The 16,254-nt window shown below is 35.5% G+C and overlaps 2 protein-coding genes across 3 annotated transcripts in view; one reads left to right on the top strand and one right to left on the bottom strand.

Annotated features, from left to right (window-relative positions):
* LOC123540439 (phosducin-like protein 3) overlaps nucleotides 1-16,254 on the bottom strand; it is a 478,889-nt gene that overhangs the window by 32,746 nt on the left and 429,889 nt on the right. The gene's annotated exons all lie outside the window — the stretch shown is intronic.
* Nucleotides 824-13,683, top strand: LOC123541029 (uncharacterized). Of its 2 annotated transcripts, none has more exons than XM_053526212.1 (5): nucleotides 824-918; nucleotides 8,455-8,657; nucleotides 9,268-9,483; nucleotides 12,533-12,654; nucleotides 13,302-13,683. In XM_053526212.1, exons 2-5 carry the CDS (start codon nucleotides 8,471-8,473, stop codon nucleotides 13,401-13,403), a joined length of 627 nt encoding a protein of 208 aa, XP_053382187.1. In that variant the 5' UTR covers nucleotides 824-918; nucleotides 8,455-8,470; the 3' UTR covers nucleotides 13,404-13,683. The 2 variants fall into 2 exon arrangements, with proteins under 2 accessions (XP_053382187.1, XP_045182309.2); XM_045326374.2 differs by having other exon boundaries at nucleotides 826-918; nucleotides 12,533-12,742.

The following is a 16,254-nucleotide window of genomic DNA, read 5'->3' as shown; positions in this document are numbered from 1 at the left end:
ATGTTCACAAGAAATACCTCCCAAAAATTCTGTGACTATAGTTTCCATCACAAAAGCTTTCTAAGTTATTATTTTTCATGCTATTTTCCATTCCAAAATTTTACTAATTAAGTCCAACTTTCCTAGACAAAAGCTCGTGTTTCTACAAGTCAAATGAGATACCAACAAAATATAACATGTACAAATTCAAGTGTAATGAAACACTAAGAAAACATGGTTTTCATTCTTCAAAGTGTAATAAAACATCAATAAAACATTACTGATATAACAAAACATTAACAAAATACTAACCACCTAAAATCCTGGAAGTACATTATTGGTGTTTTGTTAAATGCTGTAATAACAAAACATCCTAACAAAATATCAAAATATGTTTTGTTGATGTTTGGCTAGTGTTTTGTTAGTGTTTTGTTAATCATTTTTTTCGTTTGGGTAGTTGCAATATTTTACAGTAACATTATACATGTATGTATTTTACATGTACAGTCAAACATAATTATGTTAAAGACCTACTCTGAACAGAGACCACGTGGCTGTAAAGACCACATGTTTTGTTTGCTGTTTTAACATTTTTCAGTGTATTTTAACCTGTGAATAAAGACCACCTCCCAATAAAGACCGCATTTTGACTGTCCAAAGGGTGGTCTTTATAGACATGTTTGTACATGCATGACGAGAAACTGTGTACAGTTTAGCCAATAAACTAGTCTGTTCTGTTCTCTTATTGAAAAATGTATTCATCTTTCTAAAAGTCAAATTTAAAAAGAAAGCTCACTATCTCGCTTCTTCTATTATTTAATTTTCCGAAGAACTATAATCAACTTGGAGTGGCCTTAAATATCAATGAATGGTAATACCATTGATATTTCCTGTTTTGCCAACATTGTCCTCATTGTTAAATGGATTATCGCTAAACAGGTTCGTTTTCAATACTTATTACATTCACAAATTATGGACTTTAATTGATGATTTTATGTAAATTCTCTACATGAAGTTTAAATAAATTGTTTTAAGGTATTTCCGCCATCTTGAATTTAGGGTGGCCTTCATTTGAGGTGTGAAAAGTGAACAAAAGCTTTCACATGCAGCTATTCCAGAGTTCAAAAACAGCTCAGTTTGCAAGACAATGATTTTTCTACGTATGGTGTACCAAACTGCCTAAAATTGTAAGAGAAGTCAACAAGATTTGGCAACGATCCAAAATTCTTTACAAGGATTATGCAAGTATAAGAAAGGTTTAATTTATTAAAGTGGATTTTATGTACTTGGGCTGCTTATCTCACGGAAAATTTGGTGAAAATGGAATGTTCGGCACTTCCTGCGGTAACTACCGAAATTACTTAACGTAACTTTCTCAAACATACGTGATTGTATATTTATAAATTATAAAAACAATCGAAATATTTGCCTAATCACGATATATGCAAGTTCGATGAGTATAGTGATTCCTTATTAGATATTTCATGCGTCGTACACTAACCAATTTTGATCTATTGACTTTTTAATATACAATAATGAGAATTTATGCATGTAATAAATCGCAGAAAAAATGTACTGCCAGATATAATTAGGAGGTAATATAATTTGAATACAATTGCAGATAACTACGAAACATTTTACAAAAATGCAATCAGTTGAACTTCTCACGCGAAAACCTGATGATTAAAATCAGCAATATCTCAAAAGTAACTTTTCTGTATCGTTCTTCATAAAACAATGACATTTTTTTCACATTTTCATAGATTTAAACTGATAATAAATGTGTATTGAAATTCCTGCATAGAAATGGACACTGACTTTACATTAGTGGTTACTGCGGTGTTGACAGCTACGGAAGCCTATTAGGGACATTTTGTCTTAGTTTTTATGCATAACCTCTTATGTATGACATATTATGTGTTACGTGTTATCAGTTACATCTTACATGTTACGTATTACCTCTTGGGTGTTATATCTTGTGTGTTACTTATCAAAAGTTAGATTTGCCTAGTTCTCAATAGGGAAACAAAATTGACGGACGTTAACGATTACTGCTTGTGGCACTTTACCCCTTTTGGTGACCACTAGCGCTAAAACTAGGAAAAAAAGCTTTAAACGACCTATGCCATGAACAGCATGATGGATCTTGATCAAACTCAGTCTGTACCACCAATATAAGGTCATTTCCAAAGTTGTTTCAAAACGCGCAATGGTCCCCTTGAAGGGTTCTCTAGAGCTAAACACAGAAATACCTTTAAACATTTTTTCATGAAGTCTTTTGCTGAATTTCCATTAAACTTTGTCTGTAGTTTAAACACGGGGCATTTGATCCCTTTCTGAAGTCATTAGAGACAGAAATTCAAGCGCCTTTAAACAACTTTTTCAGATGACCACTTGTTTATCATCATAGTAAACATATGTAGGCAAGACTATATAACTAGGACAAGGTCATTAGCTCAGTTATTGTGTTTTCTTTTGGCATAGAAATAAGTTACGTTTCGCATACAATTCCATTTTTTGTCTAAAATTCTTGATATATAACTTCGAAACTTTGAACACTTGCTTACCATCATGGCCACACATTGCCATATAGTGCAAGGTATATCTAAATCCACAAATACAGGTAGATTGTTTGTCTTATCTATTTTTTATCTTTTGTCAGATATTTTGAAACCATACTTCCATCAATTCTTCGAATAGTCGATTGCACTGTCAACCGACAGCTTTTGTTTCTTGTTGTTTTATGGGAGACATAAAATTGTTCTTGTCAGTGCGTCAGTCCGAATATATGTCATGTATATCTCAAAAAGTATTTAACCTAGAGTCACCAGACCTAGGATTGTTATTAAACATGTTACTTTGTACTTCTGGTGTTGTGGTTTGAGTTTACAAAGCCAGAGCATGGCTATGACTTAAACAAAATACACTCATTGTAATAGGAAGTCGGGGTTTGCTGTTCCTAAAAATAGAGAATGGCTTAAACTGTCCCAAATGGGCATATGCAGTATTATGTATTTCATTAACATGATTAATGCCCAAAATTAGACTCGATAAAACCCATTTCTTATTTCCTAGTGATTCACTTCAGTTTGTTGTCTTGCAGGATAATATATTTCATTACTGCCCATAAACAGGCTTAATAAACCCATTTCTTATTTTCCGTTGTTTTTTTTGTGTTTTTTTTTTTTTTTTTTTTTTTTTTGTTTTTTTCTCTGTTTGTTATCTTGCTGCATTATATATTTCATTACAGATCTTGTGGGTCGTCTTTTGTTAACTGCGCAGTTAGTAATCTCTGAACTAACTTCTGTCTGTAAAGTTCTGAGCACTATATTTATACAAACTGTATACTTTATCTATTACAAGGAAATTCATTGATGCAAGCATCAAAGACGCCGCCAAGTGTTGTGTCTGAAGTACATTTATTGCAATATGAGAAATCACCTAATCATTACTTTATTAGTCTGACTGGCTACAAGTTATCAACATTAGCACATAAAACAATATATGTTACAAACTGTTTAAAACATGAAGAATAAACATGATAGAAAAGTTTTACCATGCAATACAAATCCTCTACCTGCAATGACATTAACATTGCGAGTAGGTGGTCCCTTTACATACAAAATTAAAGTAATTATTTCACTAACTAAGGTCACCTCCTGTGAAAAGTTCTTATATGCAGGAGCGTGTGTATGAAGTTTCACAGAAATGCAGTTTGTTGGGAAATGAGGAAATGTTAAAATTATTTCAAAGTTGTGGTTCACAGAAACCATTATTTTTATTATCATGTAGTGTAATGAGTGTTTTCTATTTACTGATGAAGTTTTATGGACATTAGTCACCTACATTATAGATTTCAGAATGCAGATTATACACAGCAATTCACTGTTTCCCTTGCCAAAAACAACCAAATATTTTGTCCAAGAAAAGAATGATATAACATAAATAATCTCTGTATTGCCCCTATTCACAAAGCATGAATCTTTCTTATATACTTTTGAATATCATAGAATTCATTTTTTTTTTCGGACGAACGATAAACTTGAAGTCCTCGTTGAACTGTAAGGTTACTAGGTGTATGTCAGTGTCTAGTTCAAATCTAATATTACAAGAAATTTAGCAAGCATAATAACCCACTGCCAAAGTGTAGAAAATATTTCAATGAAAATGTTTTTTTTTGTTAGGAATGGACAAATACAAAAACTATCTATTAAATTAAAAAGAAAAAAGAAAAAAAAGAAGCAAGTAACAAGATATAATAAAACCAGAGGAACTGACTAGTCATATAAGATCAATGAACATATCAATTCAACAAGGAATTCTATTTTAAAGTCACTGATGCTTTGATACGTTATGGTCCCATGGCTTTTGATATTTCAATCTAACCACAATTAAAGAAGTATTAACTTGTCACTGACAAATTCAGCCAAATGCTCTTTAGCCTATTGCACACCTTAGTTGACAGTGTATATCTGTAAACAATGAGTAGATCTATATGACACATAAGCAAAAAAAGAAAAAAAAGAAAAACAAAAGAAAAAAAACAAACAAAACAAAAAAAAAACAAATAGAAATAGGAATTTGCAAAAGTGTGCACATTCTGAAATTACATCACTGTACCTATCAACAAAGAAAATAAGACAAAAAGGTTAAAAATAAGTTAACAGCGGCACTTCCTTCGTTCATTTCAACATATCTATGCTTATTGATTCCTTTATTTACTTTGTAAATACGTTTTTTTTCGCAAGGAATTTTTATGCAGGCAAATTGTGATTTTCCATAATTTTTTTTTTTTTTTTAATTCTCTTCGAAGTTGTAAAATACACGAACGCTCCCTTGTCCAGGCGATTCACGCAGTACTGTATGGTATATCTGCGGTGTGTTCTATTTATAGAAAATGAGATAGGTAAGTAGGTCATGCTAAGAATAGAAAATAGAAAACTTGACCTACAGAGGAACCTCCCTTATCAATAAATCGGATCAACATTTTTGACGAAATTGTAAATAAAAAAAAATATGTTCTGCTCTACAAATAAGGAGAGGAAAGACAGATAGCATTGTTTTAAATCACATAATAAGTTGCATTACATACATTTTTTATGTTTTCTTTTTGTCATTTTTTGTTTATTCACTAAAATGTATTGTGCAATATCGTTGATACTTTTACAAACTATTCACTGTGTTCAGCTTATCACTCCGAAACTATTCATTACCATCTTTACAGGGTCCGAAATAAAAGTGTATCCCATATACTCGACACCGCCTTCAGGGCGGCGTCGAATAAAGTACGATAGCCACAATAGAGAGTATATAAGTCCTTAGACATAAGATGAAATACCTAATTCCTAATGCCTTTGACATGAGATGACATACCTAATGCCTAATACCTTAGACATAAGATGTAAGATGAAATACCTAAATGCAAAATTATGTACATTTTATATTTGCAAGAGCTGATAAATAAGACTTCAATAGTAGGAATTCGCAGTTCGCGCTGCACAAATGACTGAAGTTTTCTTCCAGCGTATTTATAACTTCACCAGTATTAAAAGCTATTTAACACCTTACACCAACGTTTAAAACCAAAACATTTATCACTTCGGCAGTTTAGTGTCCCTTTTTTAGCTAAGAATTTCGATGAAAATATTCTTAAAGCGTACGTGCGATTTTTGCTACAAATCAATGTTCTGCGTAAACCCAAGTTAAATTTACATAAAACTTCCCTGATGCAAAGCATTTGGTTCAAACGTCATAGAAGTGTTCCCTAACAAAATCTGTATCATATCCAATAGTTACAGTATCTTTATTTTCACAGATGCAAAGAAAACTGATATGATGAAATGAAAGATATTTTCATTATGTAAATAAGGGATTAAATCAAGATTTTCTTCTACAAGTGTTAATAGCTCTCTATATAGCATCTTGTACATGTATGGAAATTTGAACACTATAGGTTTGAGCAGTCTTACTAGACATTCTGAGTCTTGGCTATATATCTTCCTATGGGAACCACACATTTCACAGCATATATTGACATCTTCTTAGCGTACTTTCTTGCCAAAATCATACCGATCAAATACTTTGGTAACAAAATACATTAGGCCATGCGGAATGTAGATTCAAGTTAACAGAGCTATTCGGTCGAGCTTTGTGAAAGAAAACATATCAGTAAAGGATTCAGTTCATGTTTCCCGCTTCACCTCTACCTTACGTGTATAATCTAAGAGATAATAAATAATAAGTAACGCATAATACATCAAACATAAGAGGTAATGCATAAAAACTAAGACAAAATGTCCCTAATAGGCTTCCGTAGACAGCGGAAGCAGCGGTCCAGTACTAAGACTGTCTACGAAATCAAGGATAACGAGTTCTTTATCTGAAAATTACGAACATTGGGATCGGTGTTCAGTATACACCTGAAAATAATAGACTTACTATTTGCCGAGTGCACACTTGTTTTCTATCGTCGTTAATATAAAGTAGACTAGTAAATATTCGTACATATGCATAATCTCATAGACACTTCTTTAATGTATGTTCTCAGAAATTAACAAATAACTGGCTCAACTGAGACACCATACTTTAAAGTAAATTCAGTTATTCACCACGAGGTTCAAAATGCACGGGAGTCTCGTGATAGTACATGCCTTTAATTGCACATGGTTGAAGTGTAAACAAATAGCTAAATTTATTTCGTTTTATTTTTTCACAGAAAAGATCGGACAGTTTTTTATATTGGAATAATTATAGAAGATATATGCATTTAAAGTTGAAAGTTGATTGTTTTCTACAGGACGTAAAACTGAAACAAGTAAGCACTTTTACCTATTCAGCAGTGTTCCTCAGGTTCCTTTGATATTATTTACGAAGAGAAATCATTTGTGTCATCTTGAAATGTGTTGTTCGGCTGAAACGTATAGTTCCCGGAAAAGTTCTAAAATGGTTTATTTTGGGGATTTTTGTTTTATTTATAAATTCAACACAATGTGCAATATTTCCAGTTTTGGAAAATGATTGAAATTCAACTTTATTTTAGAAAAAGTTCCGATCTTTCATTAATATTTTGCCAGCGGATGCTTACAAATTTTAAGTGAAACGGTTTTCTTGTCCAAGAGAGGTGTGTAAAGCGAAAAACTACCATTACACATTGCGTTTATTCTTTAAATGTGAAGGATCGGTAACAGATTAAGGAGATCGGACAGTGAAAAACTATACTAAAAGGATATCTCTAACCATGAATAAGGAGACATACATATTTCAATAAGGAAATCTGAGGTAAAAAAAAACAGTCATATATTTTATTCCTTGAAATAAACATGGCGGCGAAATATTTTAGAAAAACTGTGCACGTGTTTTGCGCATTAGAATGTTTAACGACATTTTCTTGAAAAAGTAAGGCTCGTATGCACTAATTTGGCATTTCTTTGATTTGAAAATAAATATTTTATAGCAATTTAGGTTGCATACGATACCAAAATTTTGCACCAAAAATGTTCACTTATTTTCTTCCAAAGCACTGTGGAGATAGGGTTCAGCGTAGCTTTCATGCTCGCATGTTTACCTACAGATATATCTTTTCAACTTTTATCATATATATTTTATGTCCTTGCATTTCGAAAGCTGTTTCGAGGATTCTGATTTTTCACATGAATTTCTAATATCAATTTGCGGAAGTACCTTAATGTTTGACAAACAGTTGTACCTGTTTGTATGTGCACAGGAGCCTGAAATTCTATCCAAAAGCCACGAAAAGTCTGTATATGAAAAAGACCTCCCTTCTATATAATAAAAATAGAAGGGGGGTCTTTTTTCATATACAGACTTTTCGTGGCTTTTGGATAGAATTTCAGGCTCCTGTGGTATGTGTAACGACTTTGTTGCATGGTAATAAAATTGTACATTTGTTATTGTTTATTTGTATGTTATACCACAGGAGCCTGAAATTCTATCCAAAGGCCACGAAAAGTCTGTATATGAAAAAAGACCCCCTTCTATATACATGTAATAAAAATAGAAGGGGGTCTTTTTATCATATACAGACTTTTCGTTATACATTTATATATAGACGGCATAGAAACTTGCCAGCAGACGATAAAATAATGTTTACTCTGTTATAGTCTGGTTATAATTTTGATATATTACTAAACTTTATTTATAGAACAAATTTATATTTGTGTTTTTACAACCTAACTTTTCGCGCATTTCCCGGAAACTGTCCGTCTGGAACTGTATAGATCATTGTGAGTGGTCTTTATTTATGTCTTTAGACTATTTACTTACGGGTTTTATCAACTTGAAAAGTCATGATTGAAAAGTCCGCCATTATGTCTAGTATAATATTAAATACCCCCTTAACAAATAAATGAATATGAACCGCACTGTTTGAGGTTGGAAAAGAACACCTATATACAGTAAATGCATCTCGGAATTATTCAACACTTTAGTTCAATGGAATTACTTTATCATCTGCAGTTTCTACTGAAAAACTATGGACGATATATCGTGGAAACGAGTAGGACTCGCAGTGGTGGTTGGTGGTACGGCCGCAATGGTAGGAGGTCCCGTGGTTGTGTCTGCTCTCGGATTTAAGGCGGGTGGGATCGCCGCCGGGTCAGTGGCAGCAAATATGATGTCGTCTGCAGCGATAGCAAATGGCGGAGTAATTGCAGCCGGAAGTAAGATTATTTTCATGCAGTAAATCTTTCCTTTTTTGTGAAAAAAAATGTCAAACTTGCCACCAAACAATACATGGATTTCCAGTCTGTATAAAGTTCTTCCAACTAGAAATGTTTGGTAAAATTTCATTTGGTCTGGAAACAAAAATTGAAAATAAAAAAAAAACCAATAAACTTAATAGAACATTACTTTGGTAAATAGAAAATTTGTTAATACACATTGAAAGTTCTGTAAAATATGGCCGGGAAAAAATATGTATTTGGTATTTACCTCGAGTGTTCAGCGTATTACAGTGAGAGCCATTCTACTTAACTGGGTGTCGTCGTTGTCGTCGGCGTTGTCGCCCTCGTGCTCCTTCGGCGTTAGACTATCCACTAGACTGATAATAATATATTTCTACATTTTTCCTTTTTTGACGAATTTAATTTCATAGAGACAAAAGCCAGTCTATTTTAGAGATTTTCACAGAGGAATGATGTTGAAATTATCATATTGGACATAGAATATAGACTGGCTCAGTTCACTACATTTAATCATAAAAATGTAAAACAGATATATCATAGTCTAGGAGCTAGTCTGCTTCAGCGTACAAGTACATTTATTTTTCAGGCACTATTTCGGTCCTACAGTCGGCAGGGGTACTGGGATTTTCAGTAAAATCTTCAGCCCTTATTGCCGGGGTAGCTGGAGGTGGCACAGCTCTAGTGACTGGCGTCACAAAAGACAGTAACAATGAAAAAAATGTAGATGATTCAATTGTGGATGGGACACGTAGCAAGTCATTCACGGACGGAACCAGTTACATCATGACGAATGCGACATCCAGTGAGTTTTGTGTCTTACAGTATTTATATTTCTAGTGGTTACTGTTAGCATATTCAATATCAGCATTAATGAGCCGTACCATGAGAAAACCAACATAGTGGGTTTGCGACCAGCATGGATCCAGACCAGCCTGCGCATCAGCGCAGTCTGGTCAGGATCCATGCTGTTCGCTAACAGTTTTTCCAATTTAAATAGGCTGTAAAAGCGAACAGCATGGATCCCGACCAGACTGCGCGGATGCGCAGGCTGGTCTGGATCCATGCTGGTCGCAAACCCACTATGTTGGTTTTCCCATGGCACGGCTCAATTTTCATATTGATGTTGAATACGCTGACCATGCAGGTTAGTTACTGAGGTAATGGAAATTATAATGAATTGAGAGCCTTGCAAGCTAGGTTCGATCCAAGGAAGGGGTCAGTTTTCTGCTTGACGATTTAGCAGAGGATGCCGAAATATCTAGTATTTGATTCTACATGTTTCCTTTATTGATATGACAGTACAGGTATAAATTCAAGGATCACCGTTTCTTAACTGAAATACTACGGAAATAGCTACTACAGATAGTAAACAAGAGCTGTCAGTGGACAGCGCGCTCGACTATTCTCAGTGCTTGATAGTATAATATAAGCAATGAGTAAAACTTTAACATTGCAATAAGCATATTCTAAGTCGAAAAGGGGCCATAATTCAGTCAAAATGCATGATAGAGTTGCCTCCTCCTTTTTACAGAATGGGGTCATGATGGTAAACAAGCATGCAAAATATGAAAGCAATATCTCAATGGACTTTGCAAATATTTGGGGTAGTACGCAAACTTTAACATTTATTCTAAGTTGAAAAGGGGCCATAGTTCAATCAGAATGCTTGATAGAGTTGCCTCCTCCTTTTTACAGACTGGGGTCATGATGGTAAACAAGTATGCAAAATATGAAAGCAATATCTCAATGGACTTTGAAAATGTTTGGGGTGGTACGCAAACTTTAACATTTATTCTAAGTCGAAAAGGGGCCCTAATTCAGTCAAAATGCTTGATAGAGTTGCCTCCTACTTTTTACAGACTGGGGTCATGATGGTAAACAAGTATGCAAAATACGAAAGCAATATCTCAATGGACTTTGAAAATATTTGGGGTGGTACGCAAACTTTATCATTTGTGTGACGCCCACGCTAACGCCGACGCCAGAGCGAGTAGGATAGCTCCCCTATTCGCCGAATAGTCGAGCTAAAAATCCCTTAGTTGACACAGAGACTAAATGAATTGTTTCCATAGGTGATGACTTTACAAATGCCAGTACAATTTTAAGTACCGTTAATTGTTTTTTTGAAACGGTCAACATCTTTAAGATATCCTTAACCGAGACGCATAAATTAGCAACACTACTAAAAGCATGGTACTGGTATTCAATATTTTTAAACGAACATTCTTATTTCTCGTTTTTTAGCTCGACTATTCGAAGAAAAGGGGAGCTTTCCTACTCGCCCGGCGTCGGCGTGAGCGTTAGCGTGAGCGTGAGCGTCACACAAATGTTAAAGTTTGCGTACCACCCCAAATATTTTCAAAGTCCATTGAGTTATTGTTTTGGTTTTTTGCATACTTGTTTACCATCATGACCCCAGTCTGTAAAAAGGAGGAGGCAACTCTATTAGGCATTTTGACTGAATTATGACCCCTTTTCGACTTAGAATAAATGTTAAAGTTTGCGTACCACCCCAAATATTTTCAAAGTCCATTGAGATATTGCTTTCATATTTTGAATACTTGTTTACCATCATGACCCCAGTCTGTAAAAAGGAGGTGGCAACTCTGTCAAGCATTATGACTGAATTATGGCCCTTTTTCGACTTAGAATAAATGTTAAAGTTTGCGTACCACACCAAATATTTTCAAAGTCCATTGAGATATTGCTTTCATATTTTGCATACTTGTTTACCATCATGATCCGTCTGGAAAAAGGAGGAGGCAACTCTGTCAAGCATTTTAACTGAATTATGGCCCCTTTTCGACTTAGAATATGCTTATTGTAATGTTAAAGTTTTAGTCATTGCTTATATTATACTATCACGCACTGAGAATAGTCGAGCGCGCTGTCCACTGACAGCTCTTGTTACATATTTTTGTATATCACTTAAAAAATTCGGTAAACAGGAAGCACAATTTCAAGATATTTTGAGCACGGACATGAATTTTGAGTTTAAATGTGTTGATAATGTGTCCAAGATTTATTCGAAAGTGAAACAAAAAGAAAAAAAAACAACAAAAAAAAAAACAATCGCACAGATTACACACGATACAATATATTCATTGTCCCAAGGTCGAAATGGAAGTAAGCTGTGCACTTAGGCGGCGCCACAGGGTATTGTAGTGCGTTTTCTGGTCTGTAGCTAATACAGCAAAGCATACTATGGATTGCATTGCATAATTTAAGCCTCATAAAAGCAATGTTTAGACAGGAAATAAGGCGCAAATAGCAGGTGATTATTCAGCTGCGACACATCATTTCAAAAAGAAAGAAAAAACACGTATTAACAACACATGAATCGCCTTGTTAATACACCACTTTCTTCCCTTTAAAACATACCCAGATCCAGTGAAATTTATAAGTATTATTTTTTTTTGCAATAATTGCCTTAATTGTCGAATTGTCCAGCTCTCAGTAGACACCTTGTTTTTCTACGTTTCTTACGTTTGCCAATATTGTCTCTTAATATCCCATCACCCCACCCACTCTGTTTTGCTATTTGTTTTTAGTTTAGTTATTAAACTACGTATCTGGGGATTATTTCCATTTTGTTATTCTCTTATACTTTCACTTAATTGTGATTCTCAATATTGTTTGGAACAAAGCCGCCCCGTTGATCTAACATTTTGTGCCAGTTTGCACTCTTGTTACTTTGAAATATTGTTTTCTGACTATATTATGTTTCTCAGTATTGTTTCTTATTCAGTCAGCAACCACCCTTCGAACATTCGTCATCCGAAATAGAATTCGAATATAATGAAATAAGTTTCATGTATGTTCATCTTCTGTACAAGTGTATTTATTTTCAGTTTTACAGTCGGCAGGTGCACTGGGCTCGTACATCAAACCTTCGTTCCTCACAACCAAAGTAGCCGGAGATGGCAGAGCTCTAGATACCGGCGTTACAAAAGACAGAAACAAAGAAGAAATAGTAGGTGATACTAAGTGGAAATTAATTGTAGATGGAAGCAAATCTGTTATGGGCGGAGCAAGTGACGTCATGGCGCGTGCCACACCACGTGAGCTTTCTTTTGTATTTGAAATCGTGAATATATTTGATATTTGAGCCGTGCCATGAGAAAACCAACATAGTGAGTTTGCGACCAGCATGGATCCGCGCAGTCTGGTCAGGATCCATGCTGTTCGCTAACAGTTTCTCCAATTCTAATAGGCTTTAAAAGCGAACGGCATGGAGCCTGACCAGACTGCGCTGGTCGCAAACCCGTTATGTTGGTTTTCTCATGACACGGCTCAATATTAAATATCCTAACTTGGTTAGTTCAGGTATCGGAAGTTATTGAGAGGTTGCAAGCTGGGTTTGATCCAAGAACGTTGCCAATTTTCTGCTCGACAGTCTGACAGAAGACACCAATGTCTGCTAATAGATTCTATATACCTCCTTTTTGATCTGGGGTCCTTCTCAGAGCTATAGTTTGGAATAAATGATCACCGCTACATAACTGAAATTCTATGGAAAAACTTTATATCAGTTAATTTTACTATAAACTAATACATAATTAATATGCGAGACTTTCGTTATTAAAGTCAATTATTGGTTTTGTACTATATCTATTACAGTTATCAGTGGATGTGTCAAGAGATCCAGCTCTTTATGGCCTGGAACTGCCGAAACAGGAGGTGACGTCAAAAAAGAAAATTGAAAAAATCTTAATGGCATGAAAAATGCAGAAAAAACTTCTTTGGCACTATGGATCATTTCATCATTGTTGTTGCTTGTATGAACTCCACATTTACAGCCTGTTGACTGCAAGTTAACTTTACTATTGAACGATGTCATGGATTTGTTGAGCGTTTCAATTCACCGCTTTGAACTCAGTTTTGTACACGTGTTGATGCTTCAGAATACTGCACTGAATAGAAATGGAAATATTTTGAATACAACACGGATTACTTCATATTTATTGTCCTAGGTTATGAAATAAATAAATTCAGTACTATTTTCGGCTTGTCTTTATACCGATGCGAATGTTCAATGTACTGTTTTAGTTGACTGAAGTATCCGTCCCTTATTTGGAAAAGTGAAATTCTTTTATTTATGCCCTCCCTCTTGGGGTGGCATATAGTTATTGCGTTCGTTCGGAATTCTAGCCGGTCTGGAACTTTGTCATCCATCAAGGGATTTTAATATTACTTGGCACAAATATTCCTCTTGATGAGACAATATGTCAAATTATTTATACAAGAACCGGATCCCTAACTCAAAGTTTAAGGTCACACTTAGAGGTCAGATGTCAACAAGGCTTTTTAGCCCCACTATTCGGAGAGTAGAGATGCTATTCTACTTGCCCCTGCGTCAGCATCGGTGTCGGCGTGTCACTTTCTTAGCTGAAGTTTTTCGGCAACCTTTGTTTTAGCTCGACTATTCGAAGTATAAGGAGAGCTATCCTACTCGATCCGGCGTTGTTGTCGGCGTCTTTCCGCCTCCCCACCTTGGTAAAAGTTTTTTACACGTACTCTTTTTTCTTCTTATGTCTGTAATTACTTGATGGATTTGATTCAGACTTAAAATCATTATTCCTCATCATCACCCACATCTGACATAATGGCCATAACTCTGGCACCAATATTTCATTATTTATTTCCCCTTTTTACTTAGATTTTTCATGTTAAAGTTTTGATGCACTTCCATTCCATCTCTGTTATTACTGATTGGATTTGATTCAAACTTAAAATAATTGTTTTTCATCATCATCCGCATCATATGACACAAAGTACATAACTCTGGGTTAATTTTTTATTACTTATTCCCCCTATTTACTTAGTTAAATTTTTGATGCACTTTCACTCTATCTCTGTCATTACTGAATGGATTTGATATTTGATTCAAACATAAAATAATTGTTCAACATCATCAGCCACATAATATGACAAAGTGCATAACTCTGGCATCAATTTTTCACGAATTATGCCCCTTTGAATTAGAATTCAAGGTTAATTTTGATGCATTTTTACTATATCTCAGTTATTACGAAATGTATTTGATTCAGACTTGAAGTAGTTGTTCCACATCATCACCCACAATATATGACACAAGTTTTATTATGCCCCCTTTTTGCTTAGAATTATATTTATATAGTGTTTTGATATACTTTATCTTTACCTCTCTTACATCTTAATATTTTCGACATAGACTCAAGCTATTGTGCAATATTTTCTCCCACCTTTGGAGCCATAAAATACTCCAGTGACAGCTCCAGTTTCCAGCATTGAAACAGTCGAGCGCGCTGTCTCTTGCGACAAGTCTTGTTCTTTGTTACTAATGGCTTATATCACTGTAACTTCACATTAACATTGTTCAGCATGCAAACAAGGTACCGAGCCCGTTATACCCTTTATACTAAAGGTCAAGGTCACCAAGGTGTTATACTTGGACATTTTTCATCTCTTCTTGTTGTCGTTCGCGACTACACTGTCAGACCAGTAGCCTCGATGAAATTTGTGGTTTGCCGCAGATCCTCAATGCCTCCATACAGTTTCTGGTGGATTGAGGTATCTATCGGCCAAGTCGCAGCTCGCTCCTGGTCATGCATTTTACATTTATAAAGTATATGCTCCGAAGTTTGATCTTCTTCACCACATGGACAAGTTGGCGATGATGCTAGTCTGTATTTCTTGTACATGTGAGCATTGAGCTTGTTGTGCCCTGAGCGGAGCCTGACCATCATCACATGTTCAGACCGATCAAGGAGATGAAAAGCATCTTCCTCCATCCTTGTTCTCATTAGTGCCTTGATGATGGTGACTTTCTCCTTGTAACTCACAGGTTCTGTTGGTTGTTCTGACTGAGCTCCTAGCTTAGCCAGTTTATCTGCCTCTTCATTGCCTGCAAGCCCACAATGGGATGGAATCCACTGAAGTGCTACTTTGCAAGTTATACTCAGGCTCTGCATTCTCCTGGCTAGCTGCAGAGCTTTATTGTTGATCAGAGCTTCCATGACAGACAGTGCATCTGTGAGAAAGACGACTGAGGAGCTTTCTTCTGCCGAGTCTTCAACCATTGAGACGGCCTTCATGAGTGCTTCCGTCTCTGCCTTGTTATTGCTGCAGTGTTTTCCTGTGGCTGCATGTAGTGTTTCTCTCTTGCCAGATGGTTATTGAATGAAAACTCCTGCTCCTCCATCTTTAACGACGCCTGTAGCTGATCCGTCTGTATAGACATGAGTCCATGATTCCGGAGGGTAGTCTTCATTGATCATAGCAAGTGTGAGGCTCTTCCGAATGCCTTCATCCTCTTGCTTCCCGCGGTCAAGACAAGGAACAGAAAGTCTCACAGTCACTGAGGACAGATCATTCGCTAGTGGTTTTATAATGCCTTCACTACCTAGGGAAGTCGTTGGTACGCTCAGCTCAATTTTGAACTCTCGGTTGAGTTTCTTTGCCTCATGTACGAAGCTGATACGTTTGAGCCGATTCTTTGTGTAGCCATCTAGCTTGGCTTTCATTGGATGGTCTTACAAAGACCTGAACTTCTCTGCTTGAAGCAGAACCTTTGCATGTCTTCTGCCTTGTT

The sequence above is a fragment of the Mercenaria mercenaria genome, chromosome 16 (assembly GCF_021730395.1).
Source record: "Mercenaria mercenaria strain notata chromosome 16, MADL_Memer_1, whole genome shotgun sequence".
In the NCBI taxonomy this organism is placed as follows: Eukaryota; Metazoa; Mollusca; class Bivalvia; order Venerida; family Veneridae; genus Mercenaria; species Mercenaria mercenaria.
This window is presented reverse-complemented; position numbering and strand designations above follow the sequence as displayed.